At 44.1% G+C, this 12,399-nt stretch overlaps 1 protein-coding gene across 6 annotated transcripts in view; it reads left to right on the forward strand.

Annotated features, from left to right (window-relative positions):
• Positions 1-9,405, forward strand: part of stm (starmaker) — a 12,389-nt gene extending 2,984 nt beyond the window's left edge. Inside the window, exons 3-12 of one of the 6 annotated variants that reach the window (XM_088090682.1) lie at positions 1,165-1,188; positions 1,787-1,822; positions 1,955-1,987; positions 2,281-2,310; positions 3,084-3,119; positions 3,254-3,298; positions 5,353-6,480; positions 6,969-7,034; positions 7,523-7,572; positions 8,947-9,405. In XM_088090682.1, the coding sequence (XP_087946808.1) occupies positions 1,165-1,188; positions 1,787-1,822; positions 1,955-1,987; positions 2,281-2,310; positions 3,084-3,119; positions 3,254-3,298; positions 5,353-6,480; positions 6,969-7,034; positions 7,523-7,533 (1,409 nt within the window). In that variant the 3' untranslated portion in view covers positions 7,534-7,572; positions 8,947-9,405. Of the gene's footprint in view, positions 1-1,164; positions 1,189-1,786; positions 1,823-1,954; positions 1,988-2,280; positions 2,311-3,083; positions 3,120-3,253; positions 3,299-5,352; positions 6,481-6,968; positions 7,035-7,522; positions 7,573-8,721 lie in introns of all 6 variants that reach the window. The other 5 variants (XM_088090685.1, XM_088090683.1, XM_088090686.1 and 2 more) reach the window with 5 other exon arrangements.
• Positions 9,406-12,399: the final 2,994 nt, after the last annotated feature.

The following is a 12,399-nucleotide window of genomic DNA, read 5'->3' on the forward strand; positions in this document are numbered from 1 at the left end:
ATATTAACTTATTGATAATTACTGATTGTCTTTATTGACAAACATTAGATGTTATCACTACTTTACTTTGAATCAGTTATTGATTATTTTAACTTCATTTATTGGCAAAGAGTCTCAATAATAATAACAACAGATCAATATTCAGTGTTTACTATTAATGTTTGATCTGATGTCTCCTCCTCCTCTCTCCTCTCTCCTCTCTCCTCTCTCCTCCTCCTCTCTCCTCTCCTCTCTCCTCTCTCCTCCTCTCACCTCCTCTCACCTCCTCTCTCCTCTCATCCTCTCTCCTCCTCTCACCTCCTCTCTCCTCTCTCCTCCTCTCTCCTCTCTCCTCCTCTCACCTCCTCTCACCTCCTCTCTCCTCTCATCCTCTCTCCTCCTCTCACCTCCTCTCTCCTCTCTCCTCCTCTCTCCTCTCTCCTCCTCTCACCTCCTCTCCTCCTCTCCTCTCTCCTCCTCTCCTCCTCTCTCCTCCTCTCTCCTCCTCTCTCCTCTCTCCTCCTCTCTCCTCTCTCCTCCTCTCACCTCCTCTCTCCTCCTCTCTCCTCTCCTCCTCCTCTCTCCTCTCTCCTCCTCTCTCCTCTCTCCTCCTCTCTCCTCCTCTCTCCTCTCTCCTCCTCCTCTCTCCTCTTCTCTCCTCCTCCTCTCTCCTCCTCTCTCCTCTTCTCCTCCTCTCTCCTTTCTCCTCCTCTCTCCTCTTCTCCTCCTCTCTCCTCTCCTCCTCTCTCCTCTCCTCCTCCTCTCTCCTCTCTCCTCTCATCCTCTCTCCTCCTCTCACCTCCTCTCTCCTCTCCTCCTCTCCCCTCCCCTCCTCTCTCCTCCTCTCACCTCCTCTCTCCTCTCTCCTCCTCTCTCCTCCTCTCTCCTCTCCTCCTCTCCTCCTCTCCTCCTCTCACCTCCTCTCTCCTCCTCTCTCCTCCTCTCTCTTTCTCCTCCTCTCTCCTACTCTCACCTCCTCTCTCCTCTCCTCCTCCCTCCTCTCCCCCTCTCCTCCTCTCTCCTCCTCTCTCCTCTCTTCCTCCCTCCTCCTCTCTCCTCCCTCCTCCTCTCTCCTCCTCTCTCCTCCTCTCTCCCCTCTCCTCCTCTCTCCTCTCTCCTCTCTCTCCTCCTCTCTCCTCTCTCCTCCTCTCTCCTCCTCTCTCCCTCCTCTTGCTCCTCTATCAGATGAATCGACGACATCAGTTGACGGTAAATTAAACTGAAGTTTTTTATTCTCTGAGATAAAATGTTTTCTTAACATTTTGTTAAAGTTTGAGCGTCTCTGCATTTTAGCGTTGTAGCGTTTTGTTAACGTTATGTTAACGTTAAGGTAACGTTTCAGCCTTTTGTTAAGGTTTCAGTGTATTAGCATTTCAGCATTATTTAATAATGGAATGTATAAAATATTTCTTATTTTACTTCAACAAACATATTTATTTATTTTATTTAAAAACGTATTTATTTTACTACAATGTATTAATTTATTTTACGATATCTTTATTTGAGCAATATAGTATTTTTTAATATTAATTAAACTGATTTATTTAATTTTTTCCAACATATTTATGTGTTTTATTTCAACATGTTTACCTGTTTTACATTAATGTTTTTATTGACTTTCCAACGCATTGCTCTGGGTAATAACATGTTTTTCATTATATTACTTAAACTGGTTTAGTTAATGTATTACTTAATTAAAGGATGTATTTGTTATCAATCAGTGATTTCTTTTTTTTCTTTTGTGTCAACATGATAAACATTTAATGAGATTTCTGATATTTACGTTTGTTTGTTTCTGCTGTTTCAGAGAGAGTCGCACCACTGCTGGAGCACATGAACGCAGGTAACACACACACACACACACACACACACACACATTAGATACACACTACACACACATTTTCACTAAAGATTTCACACGGATGTTAATTTATATGCATCATTTCAAACTGTTTGTTTGTTTGTTCGTTTTTAGGCGTCAGAAATGAAAGTGATTCAATGGCTGAAGGTGAGAATAAACATTTATTTAGTTAAAGATCACTGATGATGTCACTGATGACACGTCTTGAGACAGTATGATGTCATAATGTCTGACTGATGACACAGAAGATCACGGGTGGTCACAGAGGATCACAGGTGGTCACAGGTGGTCACAGGTGATCAATCACAGGTGGTCACAGAAGATCACAGGTGGTCACAGGTGATCAATCACAGGTGGTCACAGGTGGTCACAGAAGATCACAGGTGGTCACAGGTGGTCACAGGTGAAGGGTGTGACCTGATGTCATTCTGTCTCCACAGAGCTCACGGACAGTGTGGCGTCTGTTGAAGGTAACGTGATCTGCTGACTGCAGGTTTCCTGCTTCCTTCTCCGTCTCGGGTTTCTTAGGTTTGACGTTTTTCCTCTGAAGCAGAAAAACAAACAGCATTCACACTGAGCCGAGGCCAAACCCTCCGGAACAACCGGAAACCGGAAAAACATGAAAACACACCAGGAAACATTTTTCAGTGAGGCATCTGACTGGAACAAAAACAGAGACCGGATTAAACCGGTTCTCCCCCGCTACCTGCCAAACTCGCTGTATTAAATATCAAAACATTTTTTGAATATTTCTAAACTTTTAGAAATATTAAAACTTGTTTTTTTGGTTAAAAAAAAATGCTAATGTGGAAATATTCCAGAGTATTCCTATCTTTACACTTTACTGACTTTCATACTAATTGGACCTGTTTCCACTTTTTCAACTTCTCCTATCACTTCACCCACTTTACTCACAAATTAAGGCAATTCAGTGTAGCATAAGCTTTCAAAAAAACCTCAAATAATTCACGTGGTTCATACATTAATAGTATTATTCAGCATTTAAAGCCAGCATTGAAGTGCAGTGTGAACTTTTCAGCATGCAGCATTCACACCCACAGTGTCTTCACAAATTTAATTCTCTGGATGAAACGGATTTTACGGTCTCTCTGTCGTAGACATGAACGCATTTTGATGATTATAGTTGTTGTTGTTTGGCTCACTATTGTGGCGTTCGTGTGAACATGTGCCGTACTTTGGCTGACCGTATGTTCTTCATATGTTCCTTTAAATTGTTTTTCAGACTCAGCGTCTGCAGAGGACGACACTGAAGCGCCAGGTCAGTGCGTCGCTTTGACATCTAATGTGTGTGAAATAAGACGTCACATAGAGCGCTGCGGTGTCGGTTCTAACATGTTCACATATTTTTGTAAATTTCCATAATTTAAAATAGTGTGAAATGTTTCTTTTTAGGCAGCAGTCATGAAAACGATTCTGAGACAGACGACGCGACTGAAGGTGAGGATGATTTTTTCTTCATTTCAGCTAATTTTTATTAGTAAGAACAACTCATTACTATTAACAACATTATTATTATAACAACTCATTACTATTAAGAACAACATTATTATTATAACAACTCATTACTATTAACAACAACATTATTATTAGTGAGAACAACATTATTATTATTATAATGATTATATTATTATTATTATTATTATTATTATTATTATTATTATTATTATTATTATTATAACAACTCATTACTGTTAAGAACAACATTATTATTATTAATTATTATTATTATATTATTATTATTATCAAGAACAACTCATTATTATTGTCACATGACAGGTGGTCAAATGACTTGACATCACCAGCACAGCCAGGCTCATCCAACCAAACACATCCAGAAAACCATGCATCCATTTTCATCATCTTATCTGGGAACAGGTCTTGGGGACAGCAGGCTGATCACAGCACTGTAGACATCCCTATCCGCAGCCCTGTCCTTCAGTTCCTCCTGGAGGATCCCAAGCAGTACCCAGACCAGATGAGATCTATAATCCCTCTGGTGTGTTCTGACTGTGCCCCGGGGAAAACTACCAGTTGGACAGAAAAGTTCTGACAGGAGGAACTAGGGGTTGTCCAAACCTTCCTCCTCCTGGCTGCACTTTGAGATCCTTCCCATGAATATCACAAACACAATCTGTGACTAGGTACAACCCAGGGGACGTCACTACCCCCTGAGAACATGTTTGACTTAACTGTGAATATGCGGGCAAAGCTTTGGACATACAAAGCCTGGATGGTTCCCAGCAACAATCCCGTTGCCTCCTGTTCCCACAGTACCCCCACATGACTCCCCAGGGGATGTAGTCATTAGTTTTCTCCAAGTCCACAAAACACAAGGAGACTGGATAGTCAAACTCCCACAACCCCTCCAGCAGCCCTGCAGGGTAAAGAGCTGGTCCACTATTCCATGACCAGGATGGGACCTGGTCATGGATGACCCTGAATCCGGGGTTCGACAATCAGTCGGAGCCTCATTTCCAGCATCCTGGGGTAAACTTTCGGGAGGCTGAGCAGTGTGACACCCTGATATTCAGAGCACAATCTCCAGTTCCCTTTTTTGAAAATGGGAACTACCACTCTGCTCTGCCACTCCACAGGCAGCGTACCCAACCTCCACGCCACATTGAAACAGGGTGTCAGCCAATACAGCCCTACAATGTCATTTGGCATCTTAGGGTGACTCTCATCCACACCTGGTTCCTTGCTACCGAGGAGCTGTTTGACGGTCTCAGTGACCTCTGCCACAGATATGGACGAAGGTTCCCCCAGTCCTCAGACTCTGCCTCCTCAGAGGACGTGACTGCGGGGTTCCGGAGTTCCTCAAAGTGTTCTATTCAGCACTCGACAACATCCCTGGGTCGGGCCAGCGGGTCTCCTCCCTGCTGAAAACAGCCTGAGACAAGCCCTGCTGTTGCCAAAACTTCGTTGATGCTAACCATAAGTCCTCCTCCATGGTCTCCCTGAACTCCTCTTACACCAGAGTTTTTGCTTTGGTGACCACCTCAGCTGCAGCTCTTCTAGCCAACAGGTACCTGCCTGCTGCTTCAGGATGGTCTCCTGGGCCAATAAATCCTGGTAATCGCCTTCTTCGGCCTGACGGCCTCCTTCACCACTGATGTCCACCAGCAGATTCTTAGTTGGCCACCACAACAGGCACCAATAACATGCTGACCATAAGTTTTAGCGGCTGCCTCCACAATGGAGGAACCCTCTCATTCCCTGGGGAAAAATCCAACACAGCTGTACTCAGCCAGGGGGCTCATGAGTATCCCCACACCCACCCACATGATTCTACTTTATACTTGCCAGCTGCTTGCAGTACCGCTGCCGCTAACTGAGTATATTACTAAATCATGTGGCTCATTGACCCACATCTGTGTCATCAATAACTGACAACTATTCTGACAAAGACACACCAAAGATTCATTATGCTGACATTTATCAGAGACATGATAATGATTAATTAATGAGTGTGCAACATCTTTAATCCTCAGATACTAACAACAATGCAGCTGAAAGTGACATCAACTCAAGTAACATGGACTCAGGCTCTGACGCTGCAGATAACAATGGCGACAGCCAGGATGATGAAAACCAAAATACTGATGAAGGCGCAGACTCTGATGCTCAAGATAATGATGCCAACAGCAAAGAGGAGGAGCCAGATGCAGGGAGTGAGGAGTTTATCGAGAACAAGGATGAGGACGTGACCTCAAAGGAGGACAAAACCAAAGAAAAAGATGAAGACACAAACAATAATGAGGACAAGGACAAAACCAGCCAGGCTGATGGTGACGACACCGAAACTGAGCTCAAAGATCAGGACAATAGTGATGCTGACAGCAATGACTCTGACAACAATGACCCCGCCAACAATGACCCCGACAACAATGACCCCGACAACAAGGACTCTGACAGCAATGACTCTGACAACAATGACCCCGACAACAATGACCCCGACAACAATGACCCCGACAACAAGGACTCTGACAACAAGGACTCTGACAACAAGGACTCTGACAACAAGGACTCTGACAACAAGGACTCTGACAGTGACAGTGACCCTGACAACAATGACCCCGACAGCAATGACTCCAACAATGGCCCTGACAGTGACAGTGATCCTGACAACAATGACCCCGACAGTGACAGTGATCCTGACAACAATGACCCTGACAGTGACAGTGATCCTGAAAACAATGACCCCGACAGTGACAGTGATCCTGAAAACAATGACCCCGACAGTGACAGTGATCCTGAAAACAATGACCCCGACAGTGACAGTGATCCTGAAAACAATGACCCCGACAGTGACAGTGATCCTGACAACAATGACCCTGACAGCAATGATTCTAACAGTGACCTCGACAGCAACGACTCTGACAATCACACCAACAACAATGACTCAGAGGATGACTCTGACAACAGTGACCCCAACAACAGTGACCATGACAACAACACTAACGATGAAGACAAGGTTGAGGACGAGCCTGTAACATCAGATATTGATGGACCAGAGCAGCACAGTCCAGAAACTCCTGTCTCTGAGAATGTGGAGCAGGACGACTCTGCAACGTCAGAACCTGAGGAGCAAAGTCCAGAAACTTCCACCTCCACTGAAGGTAAACTGAATCAGTGACTGACAGGACAGCAGCACTGGTCAATTTTTAAAATTTCCAGAGAAGTTCTGAAGTGAAAGGGAGTCCATGAGGTCTCTATTTCATAACATTTTTAGAGTTGAGTTCAGAGTTCATGAAATTTTCATCAAAGAATATGAAAACTTTTAGAGATTGATACTGAAGATAGAAGAAGATTAAGAAATTAAAAGTCAGCATGGGGAACATGTAAAGATGAATAATTAAATGGCTAAAAGACCCCACAAGCTTAAGACTCTGAGGAATAGAAGGAGCAGGTTGATGGCAAAGGTGTAAAATTCAAGAGATAAAGTGGTTGAAGACTTAAATAATTCGGAATTTATAAAAAGAAGTCATCAAGAGAAAAGCAGAAATGATGAAAGCCTATCCAAACAGATTTGTGGCTCTCTCTCACAGAACTGGAGTTATATCAGGACAAAAAGGGTTTTGTATTAATCACATTTCATTTGTTGCAGCACCATCTGCTGATCAATCAGGCCAATCGAACCAACCCGACAACCCCCCCTCTACCACAGCAGACGGTAAAGTTCACCAGATCTCATAACCAATCCCAGCTCAGATCTCACAGCCAATCAGCTCATATCTCACAGCCAATCAGAGCTCATAGCTCACAGCCAATCACAGCTCAGATTACAGCTCAGATCTCACAGCCAATCAGAGCTCAGATCTCACAGCCAATCACAGCTCAGATCTCACAGCCAATCAGAGCTCAGATCTCACAGCCAATCACAGCTCAGATCTCACAGCCAATCAGAGCTCAGATTACAGCTCAGATCTCACAGCCAATTATTAGCTCAGATTTAGTCTCAGCTTTGAGAAACAAACACAGTTCAGTGTTGAAGGTCATCAGTCGATGAACTTTGGCTTCATTCTGGATCCTCTGGGAACACTTATATCCAGCAGTGAACACAATTAAAGATTTTAAGTAAATTCTGCAGTCTGCTCAGTTTTATGCACCAGATAAAAAGAGATTAACTGGATATTTTTCATCTCTTTTTGCTTCTTTTAGCAGTGATGTAAACAGTCAACTGCCAAACTTTGGAAGCTCACCAACTCCAGGTATCAGCACACACACTTAGTGGAAAAAACATGATGATGCGCTCTATGGGGCTCTCTTCTAGAAGAGAAAACATGAAGTGCTCTGTAAGGTTCTCCTTTAGTGGAGAGAACATGATGAAGTGCTCTGCAAGGTTCTCTTTTAGTAGAGAAAACGTAATGAAGTGCTCTGTAAGGTTCTTGTTTAGTAGAGAAAACATGATGACGTGCTCTGTAAGGTTCTCGTTTAGTAGAGAAAACATGATGAAGTGTTCTGTAGGGTTCCCTTCTAATGGCGAAAACATAATGAAGTGCTCTGTAGAGTTCTCTTCTAGTGGAGAAAACATGATGAAATGCTCTGTAGGGTTCCCTTTTAGTAGAGAAAACATGATGAAGTGCTCTTTAGGGTCCTCTTCTAGTGGAGAAAACATGATGAAGTGCTCTGTAGGGTTCTCTTTTAGTAGAGAAAACTTAATGAAGTGCTCTGTAAGGTTCTCATTTAGTAGAGAAAACATGATGAAGTGCTCTGTAAGGTTCCCTTCTAATGGCGAAAACATAATGAAGTGCTCTGTAGGGTTCTCTTCAAGTACAGAAAACATGATGAAGTGCGCTGTAAGGTTCTCTTTTAGTGGGGAAAACATGATGAAGTGCTCTTTAGGGTTCTCTTCAAGTACAGAAAACATGATGAAGTGCGCTGTAAGGTTCTCTTTTAGTGGAGAGAACATGATGAAGTGCTCCGTAGGGTTCTCTTCAAGTCAAGAAAACATGATGAAGTGCTCTATAAGGTTCTATTTTAGTAGAGAAAACTTAATGAAGTGCTCTGTAAGGTTCTCGTTTAGTAGAGAAAACATGATGAAGTGCTCTGTAAGGTTCCCTTCTAATGGCGAAAACATAATGAAGTGCTCTGTAGGGTTCTCTTCGAGTAGAGAAAACATGATGAAGTGCTCTGTAGGGTTCTCTTTTAGTGGAGAAACTATGGTGAAGTGCTCTATAAGGTTCTCTTTTAGTGGAGGAAACATGATGAAGTGCTCTATAAGGTTCTCTTTTAGTGGAGGAAACATGATGAAGTGCTATGTAAGGTTCTCTTCTAGTGGAGAAAACATGAGTTTTCAGTGTCTTAGGTGGGCTCTGAGTACCTGGTGCCCTTATTTATTTAATGTCCCCTGTCCTCAGGCGGCCTGAATCCATCCCCATCCGTGTCCCTGTCCCTGTCCCTGTCTCTCTCAGTTGGAGCTGTTTGTTTGCTGAGTTTTGACGCTGAGTGATGTCCAGCTGAACTGAAACGTTCTGATAACAGAAAGAGAACAACGTCAGATGTTCTTAAAGAATCAATCATTATGACATCACATTACACAATACAATAAAAAACAAATACTTTTTGTTTATTCTGTCCATCAGATCAGAGTCCATGAAGACAACAACAACAACAACAACAACAACAACAACAACAACAACAACAACAACAACAAGCTAAACTGCAGCTAACCTTCAGCTTCCTGTTTCAGTTTTCAGCTTGTCTCTGATTGGTTGTTTAAATTTTCTTCAGACTGTTTGTTTTGTTTTTTTTTAATTTGTGTGTCCTTTCACCTATCTCACTCTCTAACTGGCTGTCTCTCAGTCTCTCTGTCTCCCTGTCTCTCAGTCTGTCTCTCTCTCTATCTCCCTGTCTCTCAGTCTGTCTCTCTCTCTATCTCCCTGTCTCTCTGTCTCTCTGTCTGTCTGTGTGGGGCGGGCTGTCCTGGTCTCTGTGTTTATTAAAGTATTGATCTGGTCGATCACTAACAGCTGATCTGTTTGTTTACAAACTGTAGAGACTGTAAACGTTAAACTGCTAATAAAGTTTCGACTGTCAAAACACCTCAGGCTGTCATTACGTTTCTGTCAATCACCGATCAAACACATTGATCTGTAATCACACACTGATCAAACACATTGATCTGTAATCACACACTGATCAAACACATTGATTTGTAATCACACTCGATCACAGAGTTTGATCTGTTTTAGCTCTTCCTTTTCCCATTTTGTCTTTTTTCTGGTCTCTTTTGCGCCTGCTGTTCATGATATTGCTGGCTGCCGTGTGGAGGACTGAAAGCTCCGTGGACGTTAACATGTTAAGCTGGCCGGGCGGCTCACCTGACACTGATTACAGGTGTGATGTAGGGGGAGGAGTCAGGTTACCTGCTGCCGCGGGCTGCTGATGTGGAAGAACGACTCCTCAGGAGGATGAAGTTTCTCTGAGATGATAAATGAAAACTGACCTCAGGTCTGCAGAGGTTAACGTGTTCTCTCTGTCTCTCACACACACACCCACACGCACGCACACACACGCACGCACATACACACACATGCACACATGCGCACACACACACACACACACACACACACACACACACACACACAGTTAGACTTTGCTCAGGTGGGTTTCACACAGGAGCAGCTGATTGGTCGATGACCTCTGTGAGAACAGATTTATTTGAGAGCCGACAGGACGAAGTCCTGCTGAGGCCATCAGGCAGCGCCAGAAAGTAATCAAGTATATTTACTCAAGCACTCTACTGAGTACTGTCTGATACTATAACTTCTGAAATGTTTGATCTCTCCTTCATCGCTCAGGTGTGTCTGTGCAGTGATGATGTCGTTTAATCAGACGCACCTGGGGATCAGGTCTTTGGTATCTGGGGATGTGTTCTTGGACTGGGGAACAGGTCGGACCTTGTGGAGTCCACGTCTTTGGAGGGCATAATTTTGTTTTCTTTAAAACATTTTTGCCTATTTTTCCTAAAACTTTTGGCGCATTTTGCTATCATTTTATTTTTCTTTTGTTTTTTAATTTTTGCTGATTTTTGTTTGAGCAAACAGTTGCCAAAATGATGCAATTTATCAGCCAAAAACGGTAAAAACAGAAATTATTGATGGATTTCAAAACTTCCAACAGTCCTTAAACACATCAGGGGGGACAAACACTTTAGAGACAGGACAGAGGCAGGAAGAGACAGACAAAGAAAGACAAAGACAGACAGAGACAGACAGGGCACAGACAGAGACAGACAAAGACAGACAGAGACAGACAGATACAGGTAGAGACAGGTAGAGACAGACAGAGACAGACAGAGACAGACAAAGACAGACAGAGACAGACAGAGACAGACAGATACAGGTAGAGACAGGTAGAGACAGACAGAGACAGACAGAGACAGACAGAGACAGACAGAGACAGGTAGAGACAGATAGAGACAGACAGAGACAGACAGAGACAGACAGAGACAGACTCATCTGATCAGCTGTTTGTTTGATTTCTGCGGCTGAAGAAATAAACGGCGTATGAACGCTGCTGTTCCTGCTGTGGAGACCGATAACGACCCTGACGACCACAGAGCATCATGCCCGACCTCAGCTGGTCACGCTCGATGTGTCTCGAGGTTTGTGGTCGGGGGTCGCTGGGATCTTGGTGTCTCAGATGTCTTGTCTGTCCCACAGCTCTTGGTTTCAGGCGGACATGAGGATCAAAGGTCCCCGCGAGCTGCAGTCATTCAGAACCGAGCTGGACTAAACCAAACCTCAAAGTGCCCCTAATTCCTTCTCTGGAGCAGATCCCAGAGTCCAGCTCAGCTCCAGCTGGACTCTGGTTTCAGGATGTCCCGTTCTGCCCTGATTCCCACAGACAACAGGAAACTCTCTTCAAAATAAAAGAAAACCCTGAAAGGTTTTACAGCCGGCTCTCCTCAAAGAACTCACCCAGTACAGGAGGACCACCACAGACCACTACAGGCCACCACAGACTACCACAGACCAGACCACCACAGACTACCACAGACCACCACAGGCCACCACAGACTACCACAGACCACCACAGACCACCACAGGCCACCACAGGCCACCACAGACTACCACAGACCACCACAGACCACCACAGACCACCACAGGCCACCACAGACTACCACAGACCACCACAGACCACCACAGGCCACCACAGACTACCACAGACTACCACAGACCACCACAGACCACCATAGACCACCACAGACCACCACAGACTACCACAGAGGAGGAGGAGCGTTCTGGGTGTAGTTCAAAGGAGTGTTGGTGACTTTATCTCAGCAGCTCAGATTCACTTTAATAAAACTTATACACACACACGCACACAGAGTAACACACACACACACTAACACCACCACACACACACACACGCACACAGAGTAACACACACACACACACTAACACCACCACATACACGCACACAGAGTAACACACACACACACACTCACACCACCACACACACGCACACAGAGTAACACACACACACACACACACACACACACACACACACACACACACACACACTAACACCACCACACACACACACACACACACACACACAGAGTAACACACACACACACACACACAGCAGCTGAACACTGTTATCCTGACATCCTTGGATCTATTAATTGCGGCCAGTCAGCCACAGGAAAAAAGAGCGGAGGCGAGCCGTCAGTTTTTTACTTTCCGTGACAAGAAAGTGCTGTAACTGTTGTATTAGACGCAGTAGTCGCAGTATTAGATAAAGTAGAAGATGTAGTAACTGCTGTAGTAATTGCTGTAGTAAATGCAGTAGTTGTTGCAGTAGTAGATGCAGTAGTCGCAGTAGTAGATACAATGGTCGATGCAGAAATTGCAATAGTCGATGCAGTAGTTGATGTAGTAATTACTGTAGTAGGTGCAGTAGTAGTTGCAGTCATAGATGAAGTAGTAATTGCAGTAGTAGATGTTGTAATTGCAGTAGTAGATTCAGTAGTAGTTGCAGTCATAGATGTAGTAGTAGATGAAGTAGTAATTGCAGTAGTAGGTGTA

This window comes from Plectropomus leopardus, chromosome 17 (genome assembly GCF_026936395.1).
Source record: "Plectropomus leopardus strain MGB_pleo_1.0 chromosome 17, ASM2693639v1, whole genome shotgun sequence".
NCBI lineage: Eukaryota > Metazoa > Chordata > Actinopteri > Perciformes > Serranidae > Plectropomus > Plectropomus leopardus.